Source organism: Hypanus sabinus, chromosome 14 (assembly GCF_030144855.1).
Source record: "Hypanus sabinus isolate sHypSab1 chromosome 14, sHypSab1.hap1, whole genome shotgun sequence".
Taxonomy (NCBI): domain Eukaryota; kingdom Metazoa; phylum Chordata; class Chondrichthyes; order Myliobatiformes; family Dasyatidae; genus Hypanus; species Hypanus sabinus.
This window is the reverse complement of record NC_082719.1, coordinates 54,010,713-54,037,604: the sequence shown is the minus strand read 5'-3', so window position 1 is coordinate 54,037,604 and position 26,892 is coordinate 54,010,713. Positions and strand designations below refer to the sequence as shown.

General features: G+C 37.6%; 1 protein-coding gene across 1 annotated transcript in view; it reads left to right on the top strand.

Annotated features, from left to right (window-relative positions):
• clocka (clock circadian regulator a) overlaps nucleotides 1–26,892 on the top strand; it is a 134,748-nt gene that overhangs the window by 93,172 nt on the left and 14,684 nt on the right. Inside the window, exons 9-18 of the mRNA XM_059988635.1 lie at nucleotides 150–256; nucleotides 402–484; nucleotides 1,277–1,383; nucleotides 4,024–4,171; nucleotides 7,075–7,147; nucleotides 9,536–9,544; nucleotides 11,473–11,611; nucleotides 12,981–13,096; nucleotides 22,311–22,457; nucleotides 25,958–26,176. Coding sequence (XP_059844618.1) covers nucleotides 150–256; nucleotides 402–484; nucleotides 1,277–1,383; nucleotides 4,024–4,171; nucleotides 7,075–7,147; nucleotides 9,536–9,544; nucleotides 11,473–11,611; nucleotides 12,981–13,096; nucleotides 22,311–22,457; nucleotides 25,958–26,176 — 1,148 coding nt within the window. The remainder of the gene's footprint in view (nucleotides 1–149; nucleotides 257–401; nucleotides 485–1,276; nucleotides 1,384–4,023; nucleotides 4,172–7,074; nucleotides 7,148–9,535; nucleotides 9,545–11,472; nucleotides 11,612–12,980; nucleotides 13,097–22,310; nucleotides 22,458–25,957; nucleotides 26,177–26,892) is intronic.

The window sequence follows — 26,892 nt, the reverse complement described above, 5'->3', positions numbered from 1 at the left end:
AAAACAAAATGTGACTATTTAAGTACTTTAAAAAAAAATTATCTTGATGGTGTAATAATACTTAGGACTTACTTGCTTCCTTTTACTGTGGTTTCGCATTGTTTCTTTTCCAAAAACATTCAAATTATGATTTTTAAAACTTCATTCAGTGCAGCACTCTGCCCGATATGGATTTGGATGGTCTCTAAAGTCAGCATTTGAAGGAAGAATTTGCTTTTTAGCAACAGTCAGATTAGCTACACCACAGTTTGTTAAGGTATGATGATGAAGTATACAAAGGAAATCTCTTCATAATTTGGTTCAACCGATTTAGATACCATGTTATTTTATAGTATAAAATAATTGTGATTGAATTACCTCCAGTTATTATTTTCTAAAAGATACTCATTTTTGAAATATAGGAAATGTGCACTATTGAAGAACCAAATGAAGAATTTACTTCAAGACACAGCTTAGAGTGGAAATTTCTGTTTCTTTATGACAGGTTTGTTCTATGATTTTAAAAGATATATTAATTTACTATTGTAGTTGGGAGGTGGGTGTAGTGGAGAGTACCAGGCAAAGAAAAGATTTGTAGAGTTTGGAAATGAGATGAAAGAGTTTATAAAGGGAATACCACAGTCCAGAGTCTGGGGTTTGTGATACAAGGGGATCAATGTGTTCTCGAGCAAGATGGTAGTTTGCAAAAAGAAAGTAATTAGTAAAGCTAACAATGTTATTCTTTACTGTTTGTGGAAATAAATACAAAAGTTGAGAGGTTCTGCTTTATATACTGTATACTGAAATGGGTAGATTGTCTTATTGTTAAAGTTTGGACAGGCTAGGCATGTATCTACCGGCATTTGGGATGGAAAGGGATAGAATGTTTGATTGTGGAGGAATCTAGAACTAGAGGCCATAGTTTTAAAATAAAGAGTCACCCAACTTAAAGGTTATGTGCCAGGATCTATTTTCTCTGAAGTTTGTGTTAATGAGCAGTGGAAGTTAGATGCTTGAATATTTTTTTAGATGGCAGTTGATGGCCTTCTGAAAAGCATAGCATGGGTGAGCAAAGCCCAGGAAACTAAAGATGAAGTTATGATTAAATCAGACATGATCTTATTAAATTGCATGGTAGGCTAAAGATAGCAGGCTTGCCTTTGCCTCTAATCTGTATGTTGGTAAGTAATTTCTGCTGTTTTGTTGATAGTGAGTTTTGAAAACAACTGAATGGATGAGGTAATGCATACGAATTGTGACAAAATGTTGTCCTTTGTTAAACCTTGATTTGTTATAGGGCACCTCAAATAATAGGCTATTTACCATTTGAGGTGCTAGGAACATCTGGCTATGATTACTACCATGTAGATGACTTGGAAAATTTAACAAAATGCCATGAGCACTGTAAGTAAATTCTGATGGTTAATGGAGGATGTTTATAGTTATGGTTTTTTATCGTAAACTATAGAGAGAGTCAACACTTAGTATTGTTTCTGATCTCCAATCCTTCCATTACCCATCAGATCCATTCTCAGCCACAAGGAAAAGCTAAGAAGCACTCTCATATGAAGCAAACTGAGAGGAAGGTCCATAACCAAAGTTCAACATAATGATGTTTCTGTGGGTACCAATGAATTGTCTAGATTCTTAGTATGACCATTGAATGTAATATTGTGTTAGTGAAGACCTAGTAAGAGAATTAAGGATTCTGTAATCTGTGAGAGTAGATGAAGGGAAGACCTATAGAGAAAGTTGTTGATAAAATCATGGTAAAAATCTAAGGCCATTTTATATTGATATTATCTGAATGTTTTAGAATTCTTAAATTTCTTACCTGTTTGTGGTTTAGCTTTACTATAGTTAAATTTTGTGTTAGATATGTAACAATGTGCATGATTTGATAGACATTTGACATTTAAATATGATACACACCATATACAGGATTTTTCAGGAACTTGCTAAAGAACTGTCTTCATAAGATTGCCTTAAAGAACAAGGTAATGAGAAATTATAATTGATATTAATCTAAATGCAGTTATCCAAAGAAGTGAGAGATTTTAGGAACATACAGATTTTAGCGACAGTACACAGTTAATGGCAAGACTCCTAACAGTTTTGATGTATAGAGTGATCTTGCAGACCAAATCCATAGCTCTCTTAAAATAGCTGCATAAGTTGACAGGAGAATAAAGAAGGCATTTGGCATATTTGTCCAGGCATTGAGTTCAGAGTCCAGAAGTTACAAAGCAACATTCTAAAACTATTTAAGTTGTATCTAGAGTATTGCATTCAATTTTTGTTGCTGCATTTTAGGACTGGTGTGGAGATAGTTCAGAGATGTTTTCTCTGGAGGGGCAAAGACTGAGGGGCATACATAGAGTAAACAGCCAGTATCCTTTTCCCCATTGAGGACATGCATTTAAGGTGAATTCAAAGGAGATCTGCAGGGCATGTCTTTTCTTACACAGAGGGTGGTAATTGTCTGGAAAGCACTATCAGGAGTGTTAATAGAGGCAAATATTATAGGAAGGTTTAAGAGACTCTTAGATAGGCACTTAAATAGGCAGAGATGCAGGGATTTGCACAGGTGTAAGGAGAAGGGATTAGTTTACTTAGTGTTTTAATTACTAGGTTAATTAGTTTCGCTCAGCTTTGTGGTCTGAAGGGCCTGTTCCTGTGCTACACTGTTTTATGCTCTGTTAGAATTATTAACGTCCATAGGTTTTTCAGTTGAATATTTAAGATGGCATTACTGAAAATATGCGACAGCTTACTGGTGGATCGAAAGCAAAGGAATTTGATTGAAAGCATTATTAATAATCTTCTTAAGTAAATCGTGGTAAACTATCACTGCAAACAAAGTGGGGAGTTATAGATCTAAGGACTTAATTTGGTTTGGAATGTTGTTTTTGCTCACTTGGTTTGTTTTTTCTCTCTCTCTCTTTATCTGTGGATACTGCAGGTTGGTCTTTATTTTTAGTTTGGGCTCTTTTGGGTTCCTTGCTTTTTGAATGCCTGTTAAGCAAACAAATCTTATATTTGTATAATTTATACATTCTTTGATAGTAAATGCACTTTGAATGGAATGGGTCATTGACAATGAACTGGCTGGAAGAGAACATCTTGTGGCACCCTTAATATCCGAAGAGATACAAGGATAAGTTTATTTATGGCATAGTTATTAGAATCAGAAAATTGGACTACCATTTATCTTAAATAAGAATTTTTAGTAATTGCAGTTATATTAGAAATGTGCAAAAATCTTTCAAGGAGTATTACTAAAGTACTTGAGAGTAACTAAAATATTTCATAGCAAATCTAGAGGTCCATAATATATTGCTGATAATCAATTGTTATTTGATCATGTTGCATATGGTTTTTGTCTTTAATATGCTTCAGGAAGAAAATGTTGTTGGCTTCAAGGGAGTATACTTAAAATGCTTTTTCTTTGGTGTTATTACTTTGTACAAATGGAGAAAACTCAAAATTCTCTTATCAAAAACATGTTAAGGATAGATCAATTGGTAATTACTTAATGTGAGATTGATATATCTTTCGCCATTCAGTATCTAGGATTATGGAAATTGTTAGGTTAGCTAAAATCCCAATAAATGGTAGAATTGATGAACTTTTCCTGATCCCAATAGTAGACCTGTAGAATTGTCTGACATTTTGATCAGCTACATTAAACTGAGAAACTTGAGAGTAAACAAAAAATGCCAGCTATTCTAACATTCTAAGAATGCCTCTTGTTAAAGTAAAAATAAATTGCATGGGATCCTCCTTTTGACTTCATTACTGTAAGAACTATCAGGCTATTTATGACAAGATTTCCAATTTCTTTTATATGCATAAATTCAGATGTAAAATTGAATAGACCTGTATCTTGACCTTCTCTAAATAACGCAGTGACAACTGACTAAATTCTGGAAATAGCACGATTTTTATTTTTATCTCTAATAATAAGGATTGAATATTTAAATGGTTAATATATGGAAAGTGTGAGTAACATAAATTTGTGATAGATGTCTTTTATTGTTTTAGTGATGCAGTATGGAAAAGGCAAATCATGCTACTACAGATTTCTTACAAAAGGGCAACAATGGATGTGGCTTCAGACTCATTATTACATTACTTATCATCAATGGAACTGCAGACCAGAATTAATAGTCTGTTCTCATACTGTTGGAAGGTAAATGAATTTCTGCAAATATTTAATCTAGCATGACACACATTTTTATTCCTATTTGTAATCAAAATTAAAGTACTATTTGTCTTTTCTATATAATCTTCACCTTTACACATTTACAAATTAAGATCATTATGTGATTACATGAGAGGTAAAAAACTATAGTTGTACTTTGCTTCAGTGGAGAAGCAACAGATGTCAAATTTCTTTGACTTCTTTTAATGTTATTGAACTAGGAGAAATTAGATGGGTCTTCAAAAGATTTAAAGTCCATCACATGAATGGTAGTCCACACTAATACATAACGTGAATTTCTTCTAATGTTACCAGTTGAAGTTGTTCAGGATTTTCTGAGTCTCCTGCAATCAGTATAAAAAAGAGGGGTAGTTTTAATTCAGGAAACCAGAATGTAGAAATGATTTGGATGAGAGTACAAAATACTAAAGGCAAGAAGTCTTGCGTTGGGTTAATGTATAGGTCCCCTAACAGCAATCGCACCATGGGAAAGAATATAAAGGAAGAAATAGTTGGAAGTAAAAGGCACCAAAGTAATCATGTGGTTCTTTAATCTGCATGTAAACTGTGAAAAAAGTTGTATCAGCTAAACAACCTAATTGAGGAATTTAGCAGATCAGGCAACATTTTGAACTGAGACTCTTCTTCAGGACAGGAAAGGAAGGATGAAGGTGATAGAATAAAAAGGTTGGGGGAGGACAAGCCAGAGGGAGACAGGTGAAACCAGGTGGGTAGGAAAGGTAAAGGGCTGGAGAGTAGAATGGACCATTGGAGACAGTGAAGGAGAAGGGGCCCAGGGAGCAGGTGCGATGAGTAAGGTGCCAGAGTTGGGAATAGAAGAAGAGAGGAGGAGCTGGAAATTTGTTTTTTACCCGAAGGAAAAATCGACTTTCAAGTCATCGGGTCTTCTCACTTGCCTTTCACCTCCCCCTGGGTCCTTTTCTCCTTCCCTTTTCTTTTGTACTCCATTCTTCTCTATCAGATTCCTTTCTTTCCAGCCCTTTATCTTCCCTACGCACCTGGCTTCACCTGTCACCTTCTAGCTATCCTCCCCTTCCCCCCACCACCTTTTTATTCTGTTGTCTTCTCCCTTCCTTTCCAGAACTGAAGGAGGTTCTTGGGTGGAAACGCCGACTGTTTATTAATTTCCATAGATGCTGTCTGACCTGCTGAGTTCCTCTAGCAACTTGTCTGTTCGGTTTGGATTTCCAGCATCTACTGAATTTCTCATGTTTATAATTAAGGAATTTGGTGTTCTGGGGGAAATTTCCTGAAACAGTACTTTTGTAGCCAGCTGAAGAGTACTATGCATTGTGCAAAGTAATTGTATTAAATATTGATTGTTGTGAAGGTACCTTACACCACATTATAAAGTGCTTGAATTTTGCATTCAGTTTTGAGGAAGAGAGCTCTGGGCTCAAGGCTGACAGTATTTAAAATGTAAGTTTCAGAGCATGAAAGTAGAACTAAGAAAAGTAAACTAGCAAATTAGATTTTAAGATATGGACTACTTGAGATGTGGATGGATCTTTCAGAACACATAGAATAATATATAGTCCAATGAGGGGAAAATACCCTGGGGTGGACTATGGCAAAATTAAAGTTAAAGGAATCAAACATAAAGAAAAGAGCCAATAAATGTACAGAAAAATATTGGACAGAATATATAAAAACAATGATTAAAGGAGTTGTAAGGAAATGAAATTTAGAGTATGACATAATGCAATAAAAAAACAATAAGAATTGCTATTGATATTTATATTTTAAAAAGTTAACCAATTTGAATGTTTGTCTTAAAGAAGCTAGTCTGGTAATAAAAACAGAGAGCGCAGATGAATTAAATATTTTGCATCAGTCTTTATTGATGCAAAATAAAGTTACAGGTAGAAGTTACAGGTATCATCTCTTAAATATTTGTAAATTAGAAACAAAGGATACTGTAGATGCTGTAAGTCTTGAGTAACATGCACAAAATGCTGGTGGAACTCAACAAGTCAGGCAGCGTGTGTGGAGGGAAATAACAGTTGACAGTTTGGGTGGAGATTATTCATCAGGACTGGAAAGGAAAGAGGCAGGAAATAGAAGTAGGAGGTCACGGGAGGGGAAGCAGTAAAGCTGGCAGGTGATAGATGAGGACAGGTGGGTAAAAAGGTGGAAAGGTGAAAGAGGATAAAAAAGGAAAAGGAAGCTGGAAGGGATAGATGGAAAAGTTAAAGGACTAAAGAAAGAGAAATTTAATAGGAGAGGGTAGTGGAATAAAGGGAAGGAGAAGGTGAACCAGAGGGAAGTGATGCACAGAAGTGGAAAAGAGAAGGGGTGAGAGAGTAGCCAGAATGGAGCTGGTAAAAGGAAGAAGAAGGAAGATGGAGGAGAAGTATCAGAAGTTAGAGAAATCAATGTTCATGCCAAAGGGTTGGAGCATACTCAGATGGAATACGAGATGTTACTCCTCCAATCTGAGTGTGGTGTCATTGTGACAGTAGAGGTCATGGATAGACATGTCAGAATGGGAATGGGAAGTCAAATTGAAATGGGTGGCCACCAGGAGATCCTGCCTTTTTGTGATGGAGAGAGCAAAGGTGTTCAACAAAGCGGTACACCAATCTGTATCTAACTGGGCAAGCAAGGTCACAATTAATCTTGGAAGATGTTTTACTTTAAGTCAAAGAAGTAACAGCATGTACTGAAATTAAAATAAAATCAGGTTTTTTTTTTTAACTAACCCAGATCTGGTATTAGTTGTCACTACCTGCTCCCATAGATGCTGACTGGCCTGTTGAGTTCTGCCAGCATTTTGTGTTTTTATTTATTTCCAGCATCTGCAGATTCACTCGTGTTGTTTTTTCAACTAGCTGTCATCATTTAGTTGTTAATTGTCATGTATCCCACAGCAATGCAGAAGTACGAGCAGAGAGAAGAAAAATTAGCATAGAAGAGTTCCCATCAGAAAACATGGCTGATAAGGTAAGAACTAGAAATGAGTTCCAGGAAAAAAGAAGTAGAGGTTCAGGAGTGTATGAATGTTTTTAGTGGTATGAAATCAAAACTTTTTTAATATAAAAAATGACATTTTGTATAGGGAGAAATGACTTACCTATTTTTATATACAGCTTTTTTTTTTGATATCATCATTCTCACAATTTCTAACAGATGTAGTGTCTCAGCTATCACCTCCTTCACTATTATTGTGGAATTACCCATTTAATGATGCAACAGTGCCCTTGGCACAAATATGCAAGTTCCCATTTCGGTTCTTAATAGGCGACACTCTTCCATTTACTGCCCTCTCACTTTTAGATGCTCATTTATGTTGGCAGGCGTTCTTATATGCTGTCTTACTTTAATTTTCTAAGCAATACTCAAAATGCTGGAGGAACTCAGCAGCCCAGGCCAGGCTGCATCTATGGAAAAGAGTAATCAAATCAATATTTTGGGCTGAGACCTTTCATCTCCTGTTCATCTCAGAATCTTATCCCACCCTCCTACACTCCAGTACTGTATCCCTATGAATGTCATGACTCTTCAAGTATACATTAGTACTCGAACTTTGTTGCAAGCCCTGCTTCTACATTCTAACCTGATTCTGGAATCATTCCAATAAATATTCTAACTGCCAAAATTAGATACATTACTCTCATTTATTACTTAACCAGTGTGTTATATAGATTCAATCACAAACAAGAAAAAAACTCTGCAGATGCTGGAAATCCAAGCAACACACAAAAAATGCTGGAGGACCTCAGCAGGCCAGGCATATCTGTGGAAAAGAGTACAGTTGACTCTTCAGGCTGAGATCCTTCAGCAGGACTGGAGGAAAAAAGAAGATGAGGAGTAGAGTTAAAAGGAGGGAGGAGAGGGAGAAACACAAGATAATAAGTGAAACTGGGAGGGAGAGGGGTGAAGTAAAAAGCTGTAAAGTTCACTGCTGAAAGCAATGTAGGGCTGGAGAAGGGGTAGTCCAATAGGAGAGGACAGGAAGTCATGGAAGAAAAAAAAGGGGGAGGAGCACCAGAGGGAGGCAATGAGGTGAGAAAGGGAAAAGAGGATGGGAATGATGAAGAGGGAGGGGGCATTACAGGAAGTTTGAGAAATCAGTCTTCATGCTACCAGGTTGGAGGCTTACCCAGTCAGTATATAAGATACACAAAGTACACTGCAGATGTTGTGGTCAAATCGACACGTACAAACAAGCTGGAGGAACTCAGCAGGTCAGACAGCATTCATGGAAATGAACTGTCAACATTTCGAGCCGAGACCCTTTGTCAGGACTGAAGAAGGAGGGGGCAGGGGCCCTATAAAGGAGGTGGGGGGAGGGGGGAAGGTGCCAGGTGAAAAACCAATCAGAGGAAAAATCAAGGGGAGGGGAAGCAGGGAGGGGATAGGCAGGAGAGGTGAAGAAGGAATGTAAGGGGAATGCACTATTGGTAGTAGAAGAAAGCATAATCATGAGAGAGGTGATAGGCAGCTAGAAGAGGAGGCAGAATGAATGTGGGATGGGGGAAGGGAGAGGGAGGGAATTACTGGAAGTTGGAGAATTCGATGTTCATACCAAGGGGCTGGAGACTACCCAGATGGTATATGAGGTGTTGCTCCTCCAGCCTGAGTTTGGCCTCATCATGGCAGTAAAGGAGGCCATGTATGGACATATCCGAATGGGAATGTGAAGCAGAGTTGAAGTGGGCGGCAACCGGGAGATCCTGTCTGTTGTGGCTATTGTGAGGTGCTCAATGAAGTGGTCCCCCGATCTGTGTCGGGTCTCGCCGATGTAAAGGAGGCTGCACCGGGAGCACCGGATGCAATAGATGACCCCAGCAGACTCACAAGACCCCCACCTTCTTTATAGGGCCCCTTCCCCCTCCTTCTTCAGTCCTGATGAAGGGTCTCGGCCCAAAACGCTGACTGTTCATTTCTACAGATGCTGCCCGGCCTGCTGAGTTCCTCCAGTATATAAGATGTTGTTCCTCCAACCTGAATGTAGCCTCATCACAACAATTGAGGATGCCATTGATAGACATATTGAATGGGAATTGGAAGTGGAATTAAAATGGGTGACCACTGGGTGTTCCCACTTGTTCTGGCAGAAGGAGCTCAGTGAAGTGGTCTCCCAGTTTATGTTGGGTCTCACCAATATATAGGCAGCCACACCAGAAGCACCGGGCACAGTACATGAACCAAACAGACTCACAGGTGTCACCTCACCTGGAAGGACTGTTTGGGGCACTGATTGGTAGTGAGGGAGGAGGTGCAGGGGGAGTTGTAGCACTTGTTCTGCTTGCTTGATAAGTGCCTGGAGGGAGGTTAGTGGGGAGAGACAAATGGACAAGGGAGTCATGTAGGGAACAATTCCTGCAGAAAGTTGAAGTGGGGGGGGGGGGGGGGAGGGACAGGAAAAATGTGCTTGGTCGTGGAAACCATTGGAGGTGACGGAAGTTATGGAGAATTATGTGTTAGATGCAGAGGCTGGTGGGGTGGTAGATGAGGACAAGAGGAACCCTATCTCTGGTAGGGTTGAGCGAGAGCAGACTTTCATGAAATGGAAGAGATGCAGTTGAGAGCAGCATTGATGGTGGAAGAAAGGAAGCCCCTTTTCTCTGAAGGAGGAGGACATCTCCTTTGTTCTGGAATGAAAAGCATCATCCTGAGAGCAAATATGGTGGAAATGGAGGAATTCAGAGAAGGAGATGGTGTTTTTACAAGAATCAGGATGAGAGGAGGTATAGTTAAAGTGTCTGTGAAAGTCCATGGGTTTATAATAGGCGTCAGTAGATAAGATGTCTCCAGAGAAAGAGAGGTTGAGAAAGTGGAGGGAGGTTTTGGAAATGGACTAAGTAAGTTTGAGGGCAGGGTGGAAGTTGAAGGCAAAGTGGATGAAGTCAATGAGTTCTGTACGGGTGCAGGAAGCAGCACCAATGCAGTCGTTGGTGTAGTGTATGAAAAGTGTGAGACAGCCATCAATGTAGGCTTGCAACATAGGCTGTTTCACATAGCCAACACATAGGCAGGCATAGCTAGGACCCATGCGAGTGCCCATGGCTACACCTTTTGTTTGAAGGAAGTGGGAGGAACAAAAGGAGAAATTATTAAGAGGACAAGTTCCATGAGACAGAGGAGAGTGGTGGTGGAGGGGAACAGATTAGGTCTGGTGTCCAGAAACAAACTGAGAGCTTAGAGGCCTTTCTGGTGGTGGGGTGGAGGTATATAGGGACTGAACATCCATAATAAAAATGTGATTGGGGCCAGAGAACTTGAAATCGTTGAAGATCCGGAGTATGTTAAATGTCTCAGATACAGGTTGGAAGGGACTGAACTGGGGTGGGGGGGTGTGGGGGAGGAACAGAGTTGAGGTATGCAGATACAAGTTCAGTGGGGTATGAACAAGCTGGAACAATGGGTCTACCTGGACAAGCAGTGTGTGGATCTAGGGATGGAGATAGAAACAGGTGGTGCCAGGTGCGGGAGCTGTGAAGTTGGTGGTAGTTGATTGGAGATCCCCAGAGTTAATAAAGTTGGTGATGGTGTGGAAGACAATGGCCTGGTGCTCCTTAGTGGGGTTCTGTTTGAGGGTTAAGTAAGGGGAAGTGTCCGAGAGTTATCGCCGGGCCTCAGTAAGGTAGAGGTCAGTACGCCAAACTACTACAGCAACCCCTCCCCCCCCCCCCCCCCCCCCCACTTATCTGCAGGATTGCAGGCAAGATCCTGTAGGTTAGCAGTTTTGTACTCTTTGCCTCAGTTTATGCATTCCAGGATCTCGTGTCCTTGACTAATTGTTCACTTGGCCATTTTCAAGGATTTATGAACATTTCTGCCTATCTCCCTGTATCCTGCAGTCATGGTATATGGTCATTGATGGCAATGTTAGCATATTTTTCATCCTAATTGGAAGTTAATTTCTTTGCCATACTTTCTGAGAAAGAAGAGAAAGAAAAAAATATTAGAGGCTGTTGCTTTTAAGCACATACAGAGGCAAGGGAAAGAGAGAAGGCAGGGAAATATTGTGGAAAGTGAGAGGTTAAAAGACAAACATGCCAGGTACAATATAAAAGGGCTAATAAGGAAGAAAAAGATGGGTTGGGACCAGTACACAGATAAATAGAAATAGAATTACTACCAACAGCTGCAGTATTAGTTTTACATCTGATATTATTGAAAATCTTGAGTCAGGAAAATTGTAAAATATCTAATAGATCAAGTTCTCTTTTGCAATTGCATTTATCAAACATAAGCTTAATATTGACTTGCAAAGTAATTAATTTTCTCTTTTTCAATGCTTCTACTGTTTTGGAAACAAGGATTCTAAATATGACATCAAGCTAAACACAGTCAGTCTCAAAGAAGCATGGGAGCAATTTGATCACAGCCATACAATATCTACTTCCTCCAAGAGCTTGAGGAAATCTTCATCACATTCATCAATATCTGATGCAACCTGTAAGTTTCAGGAATGAAAGTATATATATTTAAATTTTACACCACCATTATTGTAAATGAGAATATTCTTGATTTTTGAAAATTCTTACTCAAGCTAGATGTCAAATATGCCATGTTAATACAGATTTGTTTTTCTTTTATCTGCCTTGGTAGGATCCAGATATATTTAGTTCACCAAAAGCAGAATAAATCCAGTCCAGCTAATAATTGCCTAATTTGGGTACCTTCAGGGCAATGTTCTAGGCCAAACCATTTGAAGCTTCTTCAACAATGATTTCCATCCATCATAAGATCAGAAATTGAAAGGTTTGCTTTGTGTTTAATTCCACACAAAGCCCCTCTGTAAATGAAGTTGCCCATACCTACATGCTGCAAGACCCAGACAAAATTCAGGAATGAGTGCTAAGTGTGAAATAGCATTCCTGCCACTAAAGTTCCAGGCAATGACAATCTAACAGCCCTTGACATTCAGGAGCATTTCCACCTCACTATTCCCCATTGATAAGAAATGTAACTGGGTGACTCTTTTTTTTAAAATTGTGGTTACAAGACCATTTCAGAGGCTGGACATCCTGCAGCAAATTGTTTTCCTCTTGATGTTAACAATTTACAGTGCCTTCTGAAATGACAATCTCTTAACACCAAGAAAGAACAGAGCAGCAGTTGCCTTGGAACATCACCAGCTTCATGTTCCCCTTCAAGTTCCACTGGCTTGCAAATAAATCATTGTCATTGGGTCTAAATCCTGAAGCTCCCTACCCAATAGCTGCTGCCTTTATAGCAAATATATTCAGAGTACCCTCACCACAAGGTGGCTGCTGTTCAAGAAAGCAAGACGCTACAATCATTTCACAAGCAATTAGTGACGGGCAATAAATGCGGACTTTGCTAATGATGCCTGGGTCCTAAAAATAAGATGTTAAAAAAACATAAAAGATAAATGCAAAGTAAGGGTTAATGGAATATATAAATAAAAGATTTAAGAGGTGAACTAAATAAGAATTTTAAGATGATTAAAATTCAATTTTAATACCTGCAGTGGGATCATTCAGAAGATGAAGGCATAATGGAGCTAGACAATTCAGGAATGTTATCAGCAAGCACTCTGTTAATCTGTCGGAATCAAAATTTAAAACGTTCCTTCTCTCAAAATTGCTTGAGGCTAGGTCATTTTTGCTGAGTATTGATATTCAGTATATAGAGCAAAAGTGGGTAAAAATGTTTTCTATTGATTCCTTATGAAGGAAAATAATTGTTCATAAATTAAAACATTGAAGATTTATCTTTGTTACACAAAGTGTGTAGCATCTGATCTTATTCCTGTTAATTTTTATGGTAATTATTGTATCTTTTTTAATGCTTTTTAAAGCCATTTTATTAGCAACATACTCAAAACAGCGAACTGATGTAAGGGCACCTCCACAACCAGCAATAACAGATCGTCATGAAGCAACATCCCAGCGAATAGCATCACTGAGCAATGAGGTAAAGTTGGAGTTATACTTCTGTCAATTTTTTGTTGCCCTGAAGCATTCTGTATGAATGACTGAATTATATTGTTGATTCTTTTACATTTTTAACCTACTCTTTACTTAAGTGGGTTTAAAATTAGGCACATCCAAGAATGGTACAGGAATATTATTACATCATTCAAAAACATGAAAGTACAGATTTAAAGTGATTTAATGGACTGATTGTTTGGGAGTTAAAGTATTGTTTCACCTAGTGTTGTGGAAATTTGAACTCCTTAAAGAAGAAATCCCCATTCTAACAGACTCTACATAGTCGCTTGAAGTTTCCAAGATGGCGGTGTGATGCGGCTTGCAGCGGCCACTCCGGAGCTGATTATCTGTTATTTGTGAAGTGGGGTGCTGTGCACAATCATAATTAATTGAAACGTATGTGGGAGCATGGAGGAACATCGGGAAATCTCCAGGAAGGCCGCCTTCATTGCTGCTGCTGCTGTGAGGTCCGGGACTCTGCTGGGAAGAACAGGCCTCCAGTCCTCGGGGTCGCGTTACCGATGGCCGTTGGCGGAGCCGTCTTAATATGCTTGGCAGAGGATGGTGCTCGGAGAAGCTGTGCCGGAGGGGGTGGCCGTCGGCTCGGAGGTTCAACGGACTCGGAGTCTGCTGTGGTCAGGTCACTTTCGGTGTGTGCTGCGTCTGCGAGGCTGAGTCAGGCAGCGCCGTGGAAGTCCATAGTGGAGGTATTCCCTTCTGCCGCTGGCGTGGGATGGCGAGTCTGTCGGGACCCTGGGGACTTGTGGAAACTGTGGTGATTTATTTTGAACTTACAGTCCTTTAACATCTTTGGACTGTTTTTACTGTGCCCATGGTCTGTTTTTTTTTATCAATTATGTTATTGTTTGCACTGTTGTAACTATGTGGTTTTGTGCAGGTCTTGTAGCTTTAGTTCTTGGTCTTGTTTGGTGGATTTGGAGCTCCTTTCCGGGAAACGTGCTAAGACGGTAGTGCAATATTAATACACGGCAGCCTCTCCGGACTCTGGATTAGGGATTGCCAAAGGTTATGTGGATTTTCTGGTGTAGTCTGTTTTGTCATATGCTTTTGTGATATCATTCTGGAGGAACGTTGTCTCATGTTTTTAACTGCATTGCATTTGTGGTTTCTAAATGACAATAAACTGAATCTGAATCTGAAGTTACCCCTCAGCCTGCCTAGATTGTTAGGATTCATACAAAGGTGATGTAATCCACAAACTTTGTTGGACCTTTGATTAATATGCTCTTCCTGCTCCTCATTATCAGAGGACATTTATTGAGAGCAGACTATTCCATTCAGTACATGGCAGGTTGCATTGTTTGCTTCTCAACTGTGTATGCTCCATCGCAGTAATGGCTTAACTAAACAGTTGTTAATGGATGCATGCAAAGCTTTATTTATTCTTAGTGACAATGATCACAATGGAGTTCAATCTGATTAATGTATTGAAGACTTAATATTCAGGAAAAAGAAGTGCAATGGAATATACAAGTTGTTTTTGATGAGGCTTTTGATGGAAGAGTAATGGAAAAAAAATTCAGTGAATCGTGAAGTGATTTCAGAGGACAGACACATAGGATCAACTATGTTGGCAGTCCAGTGAGGTTTATGGGAAGATGTTGTTTCCTGCCTGATATTGCTGCCTGCTGCACCTCCAACAGTGCCCTTTGGTCAGCTGCACAGTCATCAGCCTGGAGCCAACATTGGGCTGAAATTGGGGAGGCAGTATGATGATTCCAAAGATCTGATAATCAATTCCCTTGCTAATTTAATGGTGTTGGACTAGCAGAATTTTCAGACAATTGGATGTTATTCATTACTTCAAAACAAATTCTCCTCCACACCCCCCCCCCGGCTCTTTTTAACATAATATAGAATAGTAAGTTTTCCAGCAAAATGGGAGAATTAAAAGGGAGTGCAAGAAGCAGATCCCCATGAAAGTTTCAGCTTGTCTGTTGCACACCTAGCAACATACCCGACCCTGACTCAGGCCACGTACCTACCTGCTCCACGTGTTATACCTTGCAAATACACTGACCTGCAAATTGTAGGCTTGTTGTTAATGATGATTTACAGTACTAATGACTTCACCAAATACCAAATCATTGGGACTTCTAAACAACTGAATATTGCTTTTTTTTTTACAATATTTTTATTCAGAAGAAGAAAAAAAATTTACAGAGTGCAACACATAGATACATCTCAACATAACTTGTGTACATTCATATATTGTAATAAAATTGATCAAAATGGTATAGTGTAACACATAAAGGTATACCACTCTGTAATCAAAAATTTAACGATAGGTCATACATCATAAAATAAATTTTTTATATTAAAAAAAGTCAACCCCCTACCAACTGCCAAAGAAAAAAGCTGATGGATGACAATGGATAATTAGAAAAAGAAAACATATTCACTTAAGAAGAGAAGATAAAAATGTACATAAAAGTCTGTGCACTGTTAAACTTTATAAATTGGAAAAGTAATTTAGGAAAGGTCCCCAAATATCATAAAAAGATTGTTTTGAATTTAAGACTGAGCAGCGGATCTTTTCTAAATTTAAATATGACATAATATCACGTAGCCATTGAAGATGTGTAGGAGGGGTAGACTCCTTCCATTTAAGCAAGATTGCTCTTCTTGCTAAAAGAGAGGTAAAAACTAAAACCTGTAGGTTAGGAGTATTTAAAGTTATATCTTCATTTGCAATAATACCAAACAAGGCAGTAAGGGGATTTGGGTCAAATTGGATCCTAAAAAGTTGTGAAAAGGTATGGAATACTTCCCACCAAAACTTTTCAATTGTAGGGCAAAACCAAAACATATAAATTAAAGAGGCATCAGCAGAGTTGCATTTATTACAAAGTGGAGAAACATTTGGGTAAAAACTGGAGAGCTTCTGTTTAGAAATATAAGCTCTATGAACCACTTTAAATTGTAGAAGAGAATGATGAGCACAGAAAGATGATTTATTAACCCGTTTAAGAATTTTATTCCATCTATCATCAGAAATCTGACAATTTAGGTCATCCTCCCAAGCTTTTTTTTATTTTATCTAAAAAGTCTTGTCTAGGATCAATCAACAAGTTATAGATACCGGTAATAGAATCATTAACAAAAGGTTTTAAATTTAAAAGATCATCCAGTAAATTTTTATCAGGACCTATAGGAAAAGTAGCTAATTGGAAACATAGAAAATCTCTAATTTGAAGATATCTGTAAAAAATGTGATTTTGGGAGTGCAAATTTATTTGACAATTGGTCAAATGAAGCAAGAGATCCTGAGATAAACAGGTCCCAAAAACACTTAATACCTAATTCATCCCAATCTTTAAAGACTTTTGTCAGTCATGGAAGGGATAAAAAAAAAAATTAAGGAGAATGGGAGACGATAATGAAAAATTCGCTAAACCAAAAAATTTTCTAAATTGAGACCAGATCCTTAAAGTTTGCTTAACAATTATGTTATCTGTTGTTTTATTTGCTGAAAAAGAGTATGATCCAAGAAGTGAGACAATAGAGGAATTATTTTTTTTTTTACAGAATTCACTTCTAAGGAGACCCATGATGGGCAATCTTTACGATAAATATAATAGGACCAGAAAGTAATATTCCTTATATTGGCAGCCCAATAGTAAAACCTAAAATTGGGTAGGGCTAGTCCACCCATCTCTTTATTTCTTTGTAAGTAAACTTTACTTTAACGAGCTTGTTTATTATTCCAAATATAAGAGGTTAAAATTGAATCTAAAGCATCAAAGTACGTCTTAGGAATAAAAATAGGTAAGGCCTGAAAAAGATATAAAAACTTAGGAAGAATCTTCATTTTAATCGAATTAATTCGGCTAATTAGGGATAAAGAAAGAGAGGACCATTTAGAATGCGTCTTTTTCACATAATTCAATAAGGGGTTTAAGTTTTCTTTGAATAAATTCTTGAAGTTTTTAGTAATTGTTACACCTAGATATGTAAATTGACTTGTAACAACTTTGAACGGAAATTTGGCATTTGATGATATTAGGTCATTTAAAAGAAATAGCTCACTTTTTTGTAGGTTCAGCATATTAAAAGAACTAAACTAAACTGGGAGATTAAAGAAAGAACCAAAGGTAAAGGAGTTTCAGTGTTAGAGATAAAAAGTAAAATATTATCAGCGTATAATGAAATTTTATGAGACATACCTTCCCTTAGTATACCAGAAATGTCCTTAGATTCTCGAAGTGCTATTGCTAAGGGTTCTATAGCTAAAGCAAAAAATAAAGGACTAAGAGGACATCCTTGTCTAGTTCCCTGCTGTAATTTAAAGGGCTTAGAAATTTGGGAGTTAGTAACAACCTGAGCGGTAGGAGACAAGTAGATTAATTTAACCCAATGAATAAAATTAGGCCCAAAATTAAACTTTTCTAAGGTCTTAAAAAGATAATTCCACTCAATCCTATCAAAGGCTTTTTCTGCATCTAAGGATAATATACACTCTGATATTTTTTTGGATGGTGAATATATCACGTTCAATAACTGATGTATATTAAAATGTGAGTAATGATTTTTAATAAATCCTGTCTGGTCATTTGATATAATAGATGGTAGAATATTTTCAAGTCTTCCAGCTAAGATTTTGGATAACATTTTTTGCATCAACATTTAATAAAGAAATCGGTCTGTATGAAGAACATTCAGCTGGATTTTTTTTTAAGAATAAGAGAAATAAAAGCTTCATAAAAAGATTGAGGGAGTTTACCTGATTTAAAGGACTCTGGTAAAACAGAGGATAAATAAGGTGTAAGTAACGTAGTGAAAGTTTTATAAAACTCCCCAGGAAAGCCATCAGGTCCTGGGGTCTTACCAGAATGCAAAGCACGTATAGCCTCAGCGACTTCTTCATTGGAAATAGGCTGATCTAACTGTGTTAGACTATCAGCAGACAATGTAGGAATGTTGATATTACTGAAAAAAGCATTCATATAGGTATCATCTGAAGAAGAGTCAGACTGATACAACTTAAGGTAAAAGTCTTTAAATACGTTGTTAATTTCAGAATGGTCGGATGTCTTAGTTCCATTATCTTTAAAAATTTCTGTAGTTTGATGATTAACTGTAAAAGATTTTAAGTGATTCGCTAATAAACTACCAGTTCTATCCCCGTGAATGTAAAATTGAGTTTTATCTCTCAACAGCTGTCATTCAATTGGGTAAGTCAGCACAAGATTATACTTGGATTGGATTTCAATATGCTTATTATATATATTTGGATCTGGAGATAGGGCATACTCTCAATCAAGATCTTTTACTATTGCTGCTAGGTCAGACCTTTTTTTGTCAGCTTTTTTTCTTTATATAGGTAGAGTAAGAGATAATTTCTCCACGAATATATGCTTTAAAAGTATCCCAGACTATATTACCAGCAGTATCTCCTTTAAAATTTTCTTTAAAGAAAGAAGTAATATGATTTTCCAAAAACTTTAGAAAATTTTTATCAGATAACAATAATAAGTTAAAACGCCAACTTCTGTTTGGTACAGAGTAAACAGGTAATCTTAAAGCTAGAAGCACAGGTGCATGATCAGACAAAGCAATCTCCTTATAATCACAGGATCATACCAGTGGAAGCATGTTTCTATCTATAAAAAAATAATCAATCCGAGAGTACATGTGATGAACTTGAGAGAAATATGAATATTTCTTTTCTTGGGGGTGTAAAAAATGCCACACATCAAGAATACCACATTGAGATAAAAAGATTTAAAAAGTAGGACTGATTTATTAGTGACAGGGGTTTTACTTGAAGAGCGGTCTAATATAGGGTCAAGCCAAAAATTACAATCTCCACCCATCACTAAGGAATACCGATTCAAATCAGGCAGAAAGAGAAAAGACGTTCAAAGAACAAGGAGTCATCTGTATTTGGAGCGTATACATTCGCAAATACGATTAGTTTATTCCCAAGACTACCCGAAACAATAACAAAGCACCCATTTGTATCAGAAATTACATTATGTTGAATAAAGGATACATTCCGATCAAACAGGATAGAGACGCCTCTCGATCTAGATTGAGAGGGTGAGTGAAAATGTATACTCTTCCATCCTTTGACAGAGCGTGAAATATCATCTTTACGAATATAGGTTTCTTGGAGAAAGATTATATGAGTTTTAAGTTTCCAGATATAAGAGAAAATCTTATTTCGTTTAACAGGGTTATTTAGACCTTTCACATTAAAACTGAGTATATTTATAAAAGAATCCATCAAGTATCCTTTAGTAATGTATAAAAGGTAATCACAAACATGTAGATAGTGAATAAGTAAAACAGTAAAAACATCCAATCAGCTTTATAGAAGAACCCATTTCCCCCCTCCCTTCCCTCAAAGAGAGAAATCAGCCAAGGGAAGCTGAAGACTAATTTTAACGTTCCCAACCCAGAACTCTGGTGGCTCCATAAAATATATATGTATAGCTGCGCTGAATAAACGATTGTAAATATATATATATATATATATATACACACACACACACACACACACAAAATATACCAAAGTAACTAAGTTTGCTAATTACATAAAAAAAACCATGAGAAAATACAAGTATTAGTCTCGGTAAAAAAGCATAAGACAGATAAGGAAAATCAAATATGGAAAATAATCAATGTAAAACAACAAATACTCACGGGTGCAAAAAAAGAGTAAAGAAACAAATAGAAGATAATTAAAAAGGGAAGCAGTTTAGATAGCTTCCTACATAACACTGAGAGAATATAACGTATTTTTTAAAAAGAGCTGCGAAAAACAGCAAAAGAGAAAATGGATGCAGTCTGCCTGCATGTTTTGCATAGTTTGAAAGATAACCATATAACATATATAACAATCACAGCACAGAAACAGGCCATCTCGGCCCTCCTAGTCCGTGCCGAACTCTTAATCTCACCTAGTCCCACCTACCCGCACTCAGCCCATAACCCTCCACTCCTTTCCTGTCCATATACCTATCCAATTTTACCTTAAATGACACAACTGAACTGATCTCTACTACTTCTACAGGAAGCTCATTCCACACAGCTATCACCCTCTGAGTAAAGAAATACCCCCTCGTGTTTCCCTTAAACTTCTGCCCCAACTCTCAAATCATGTCCTCTTGTTTGAATCTCCCCTACTCTCAATGGAAACAGCCTATTCACGTCAACTCTATCTATCCCTCTCAAAATTTTAAATACCTCGATCAAATCCCCCCTCAACCTTCTACGCTCCAATGAATAGAGACCTAACTTGTTCAACCTTTCTCTGTAACTTAAGTGCTGAAACCCAGGTAACATCCTAGTAAATCGTCTCTGCACTCTCTCTAATTTATTGATATCTTTCCTATAATTCGGTGACCAAAACTGCACACAATATTCTAAATTTGGCCTTACCAATGCCTTGTACAATTTTAACATTACATCCCAACTTCTGTACTCAATGCTTTGATTTATAAAGGCCAGCATTCCAAAAGCCTTCTTCACCACCCTATCTACATGAGACTCCACCCTCAGGGAACTATGCACTGTTATTCCTAGATCTCTCTGTTCCTCTGCATTCCTCAATGCCCTACCATTTACCCTGTATGTTCTATTTGGATTATTCCTGCCAAAATGTAGAACCTCACACTTCTCAGCATTAAACTCCATCTGCCAACGTTCAGCCCATTCTTCTAACTGGCATAAATCTCCCTGCTAGCTTTGAAAACCCACCTCATTATCCACAACACCTCCTACTTTAGTATCATCAGTATACTTACTAATCCAATTTACCACCCCATCATCCAGATCATTTATGTATGTATATTACAAACAAATTTATGTATATTACAAACAATAACAATAACAAGGCGCCAGTTACTTAAACAAACAAATGATTAATACTTCGTAAAACCAAGTAACCTTGTTATCAACAATTATCGCCAATTACTTGATTGAACACGTGAAATTAAAACATTTAACATAAAACAACTCAAAGTTGAATTTAAGGATGGAGACTTTATAAAAGTTTCTTAGCTTCTTCAGGCTTCGTAAACCAAGAAACCTTATTATCAGAAGTAGTAACCTTGAGTTTACATGGATCTCTGAGAGAAAGGTGACAGCCAAGCTTGAAAAGATCAGACATGACCTCTTTAAAAGCCTGTCTAGCTCTTAGAACTTCCAGTGGATAATCTTGAACAATCCAAAACTGTTGATCACAAAACTGTAATATACGTTTCTTCCTTGATTCACGAAGGATCTGTTCTTTAATCTGATAGTCATAAAAGCGAATGATAATAGAGCGAGGTTTGGCAGGATCCCAATTAGGTGGGGTAACTCAGTGAACGTGCTCAAATTTTGGTAGTTCCGATAATATATGAGGGAATAAATCTTTCAACATTTGAGCACAAAAATCGATAGGTTAATTACCCTCCAGTTTTTCAGGAAGTCCAAGAATACTGATATTGCACCTTGGGTTCCTAGTCTCCAAATCTGTAAGTTTCTTCAGTAACGAGTCGTAATTTTAAGTTGTTCCTTAGAAATTTTCTTGAAACCTTTGATATCCTTCTGCAACACCGGCAGAGATTCTTCGTGTAGCTTAATATGAATTTCATGGTCATTCACAGTCTGCTGTATACTTCCAAGTTTCTGATTAAGCATTTTCAGTTCAGGTTTAACCAGGTTGAAGGAATTCTGTAACAAATCAAACTTGGATTCCAAGTCATCCAGTTTATCCAATTTTTCGAGTTTCTCTGACATTTGTTGAAACATTTCAGTCAAAGTCTCTAAAGTAGTCTCTTTTTTTGACAGCTTTCTACTCATGGTGCTCTCACCGAGATAGGTTTAAGCAGCAAAGTAAGCAAGTAATTTTGGAGCACGTAGCTAGTGCAACCTACTCCATTACAACCACTGGAAGTCTCCCGAATATTGCTCTATTAAAGTTTATTTTACCATAATGCTTTTTCATCCATCTCTGGGATCCATGATTGAATCAGTTGTGAAAAAATTTTATAATTCAAATGAACTGTTTGAAGATAGCTTAAACCAAGACTTAATTTTCACAAGTGGTGATATTATGCTTCAAAATTTACAATAAACCACATGGTTCTGAAAGTTGTGTTAATTTTTATAAAGGTGTGCACACTTAAGAATTTCAAACCAGATTCAGTTGATATTATAGCATTTACCTTTATCCCAAAATTCAGTTCTCACTGCAGTTAGGGGCCATGCAACACATAAAGGAACAGTTGGAACAGAGGATGTGCATGCTGGAAGCAAATATTCAGCGACAGCAAGAAGAATTACAGACAATCCAAGAGCAACTTCATCTTGTCCAAGGTCAAGAATCCCAAGTAAGCCAAGAATGGATGATTATTTAAGGATGAATTTTTGGTGCTGACTATGAGCCACTGCAGTGAAGCTAGTGATGGTACATACTGCAATCACAGTGCACTGGTGATGAAGGGAGTGAATATCTAAACAGTAAAGTTAGCCTTCCATATTCATACTCATCACAGTGTGCTCTGATATGAGAATCAGGATGGTGGTGGTAGATGTTATCAATCTTAACTTTTCAACCATTAATCCAGCAAATAAGATCAGTTGATAATATTAAGGTGAAGCAATCCTGGTTAAAGAACAATGTTTATTTGCTTAAAGAATTAAAGTTCTAAGTGAGTGATCTGGTATGAACACTTGAGAACTAAATGATTCATTTCCTAAAACTAGCAAACATTTTAACCTGCAGTTAAGGCAAAGTCGTCAGGATATGTGGAGCACTGAAAGACATCAGGATCTAGAATGCAATCCAAGGTAGTAATGTGTGATGATATTAGGTTTTCTGACTGTAAAGTCCTGAACTCAAATGAAGCTAAGCCCTATCCAGTACAAAAGCTATCGGTACCTTCACTAAAGGGAGGTTATATTGTAACTACCTACTTGTCAAAAACAAGTTTCTGCTGTAGCTCATGGCCCACAGCAACCCATGCATGCTCACTTTAGAGTTGTTTTGAATTCATCTCAACTCTTCAAGAAGGGAGAGAGGCAGAAGAAAGTAAATTATAGATCTGCTGGTCTAATCTGTGGTCAAAAAAATGTTGGAGTCGATTGTTAAGGATGAGGTTTCGGGGTATTTGGAGGAACATGATAAAATAGGTCATGGTCAGCATAGTTTCCTCAAGGGAAAATTTTGCCTGACAAATTTTTTGGAATTCTTTGAAAAATGAGAAGCTGAGAGGTGACCTGATAGAGGTGTACAAGATGATGAGAGGCATTGATCGTGTGAATAGTCAGAGGCTTTTACCCAGGGCTGAAATGGCTAGCATGAGAGGGCACAGTTTTAAGGTGCTTGGAAGTAGGTACAGAGATGTCAGGGTAAGTTTTATATGCAGAGAGTGGTGAGTGCGTGGAATGGGCTGCCGACGACAGTGGTGGAGGCAGATAAGATAGGGTGTTTTAAGAGACTCCTGAATAGGTACGTGGAGCTTAGAAAAATAGAGGGCTATGTGTAAGCCTACGTAATTTCTAAGGTAAGGACATGCTCGGCAAAGCTTTGTGGGCCAAAGGGCCTGAATTGTGCTGTAGATTTTCTATGTTTCTATGCACTTAGCATGATCATAATGTCACAAGACAAAATGGAGAACATTTTTATTCTAAGTACAAGTATTTTACTTTGTAAGAACTATATAGTTATCACTCTTACCAATATTATTATGCGCAGATTCGTCTGTAATAGGTCAATTAGCAAGGATGAGGTCAAGTGATTTTACCTCTCAATTTAGTAAACCCATCACCTACCACAAATCCAGTTTGCTATTTACTTCTGCACATTTGAACTTAAAAGGTCAGACCTGATAAAGAAAAATGGAGCAGCTGGGGCTGAATGAAAGGGCACTTAAATGACTGAGAAATTAGCACTGGGATCAAGAAAGACTAATAGATGTGGTTGAGTTTAAATCACAATGGTTTTAGTTATATAAAGGAAAAAGATGTAGATTAAAAGGGTGTGAAAAACAAATGAAATGCTAGAGTTTAAAAAATATATATTTTTTTTAGTAACTTGTACTTCACATGTGCAATTTTTAATTTAATCACTATTTAGAGGTTGATTGGCAGTTAGAAACTCATCATTGATATTTCTAAAATATTAGGCCATAAGACCATAAGATATAGGAGCAGAATTAGGCCATTTGGCCCATCGAGTCAGCTCTGCCATTTCATCATAGCTGATCCATTTTCCCTCTCAGACCTAATCTCTTATCTGCTCCCCATAGACCTTCAAGCCCTAACTAATATAGAATCTGCCTTAAAAATACCTGAAGACTTTGCTTCCACAGCCACCTGTGGCAATGAATTTATGACTTAAATTCAACTACATCCGTTGGCCTTTCTTGATCTCCATTCTAAAAGGATGCCCCTCTATTCAGGGGCTGTGTCCCCTGGTCTCCCATCATAGGAAACATCCTCTCCACATCCATTCTATCAAGGCTTTACACCAATCAACAGGTTTCAAGTAGGTCACCCCTCTTTCTTCTGAATTCCTGTAAGTACAGGCCCAGAACCATCAAACATACTTCATACGATAAGCCTTTCAATCCCGGAATCATTTTCATGAAAGTCCTTTGAATCCTCTCCAATGTCAGTGGATCCTTTTTACATAAGAGGCTCTAAACTGATCACAATACCCCAAGTAAGGTCTCATCAGTGCTTTATAAAGCTTCAACATTACATCCTTGCTTTTATGTTCTAGTCCACTCAAAATGAATGCTAACGTTGCAATCCTCATCACGAACTCAACCTGCAAATTAACATTTAGGGAATCCTGCAGAACAACTCCCAAGTCCCTTTGCACTTCAGTTGTTTGTATTTTCTCTCCATTTTGAAAATAGTCTGACACTGTATTTCATCTGCCACTTCCTTGCCCATTCTCCTAATCTGTCTAAGTCCTTCTGTAGGCTCTCTACATCCTCAAAATTACCTGCCCCTCCACCTATTTACATATTGTCTGTAAACTTTGGAACAAGGCCATCAATTCCATCATCCAAGTCATTGAGATATGACATAAAAAGAAGCAGTCCCAACACTGACCCTGGTGGAACATCACTAGTCACTGGCAGCCAACCAGAAAAGGCTCCCTTTATTCCCACTCTTTCTCTCCTGGCAATCAGTTACAGTTTTATCCATGCTAATACCTTTCCTGTAATACCATGGGCTCTCAACTTGTTAAGTAGCCTCATGTGTGGCACTTTGTCAAAGGCCTTTGGAAAAGTACACAACATCCATTGATTCTCCTTTGTCCATCCTGCTTGCTATTTCTTCAAAGAATTTCAAAAGGTTTGTCAGGCAAAATTTTCCCTTGAAATTATGCTGACTATGGCCTATTTTATCTTGTGCCTCCAAATACCCCAAAACCACATCCTTAACAATGGACTCCAACATCTTCTTGACCACTGAGATCAGACTAGCAGATCTATATAATTTCCTTTTTTCTGCCTCTCTCCCTGCTTGGAGTTGAGTGACATCTGCAATTTTCCCATCTTTCAGCACCATTCCAGAATCTAGTGATTCTTGTAAGAATTGAAGAGCATAAAAACAAAGACAAGGAGGATATGTGTTTGAATGTAACAACAGCAATTTTAGTATTGAATATTGCATACTCAACTTCTTGTGCCTTAATTTTGCCCATAAATAAAATCGTGCCATTGTTATTATTGACTGAAAATTCTGACCTAACAACTCTTGTCGTCTTCTACTAAAAGTAGAATTTCGCAAATATCATGAATCAATTCCTCATGATGTCTGTTGTCTAGTTAATTAATAAATTAATCTAACCAAATTTTTTTACTTTGTAAAGATGTTTTTGCAGCAACCAACATCAAGTATAAACTTTAATTTGGTGCAGTTCGCAACATCAAACTCTCCTGCCGTCCAGCAACCTACATTGATTACATTTCAGGGACCATGTGCCCAGGCCAATCAGTTTCAAGGTGCTGTCAAAACTGATCCAAATAGCTCACATCGTAGAGTGCAACAGCAATTTCTGATCGGTGAGGAAAGCTCTACTTCAGCACAGGTAAGTTTGACAGACTATAAATAAGATACAACTTTCCTGTATAATCCTATAAAATTTCTGAATGCAGATTACTCAAAATTCTTAATGGGGAGCATGATAAAAAATCAAATGAACACAGATTAGTAGTGTAAAAATAAATAACTTGGTCACAAATGATACTTAGACTTTCTGAATCATTGCATTACACTACAAATATTTTTACAAATGGCTTGTAAAACAATTCTCTTACCCTGGAAAGCAAAAAGTTAATTGTTTTTAGTTATATTGCTTCATCTGGTACAATGAAAAATGTGGGAATTAACACTAAAATTAAGAATGTAGCATTTGAATAACATGAATATTTTTAGCTGAACAGGAAGCCTGTGATAGCTTGAAGTGGATTTTTTGTAGTGTTGTCTTTGATAAGTGGATGTAAAAATACCTAGTATACAGAAAAAAATCTGTTAATAACCATATAACCATATAACAATCACAGCACGGAAACAGGCCATCTTGGCCCTCCTAGTCCGTGCCGAACCCTTAATCTCACCTAGTCCCACCTACCCGCACTCAGCCCATAACCCTCCACTCCTTTCCTGTCCATATACCTATCCAATTTTACCTTAAATGACACAACTGAACTGGCCTCTACTACTTCTACAGGAAGCTCATTCCACATAGCTATCACTCTTTGAGTAAAGAAATACCCCCTCGTGTTTCCCTTAAACTTCTGCCCC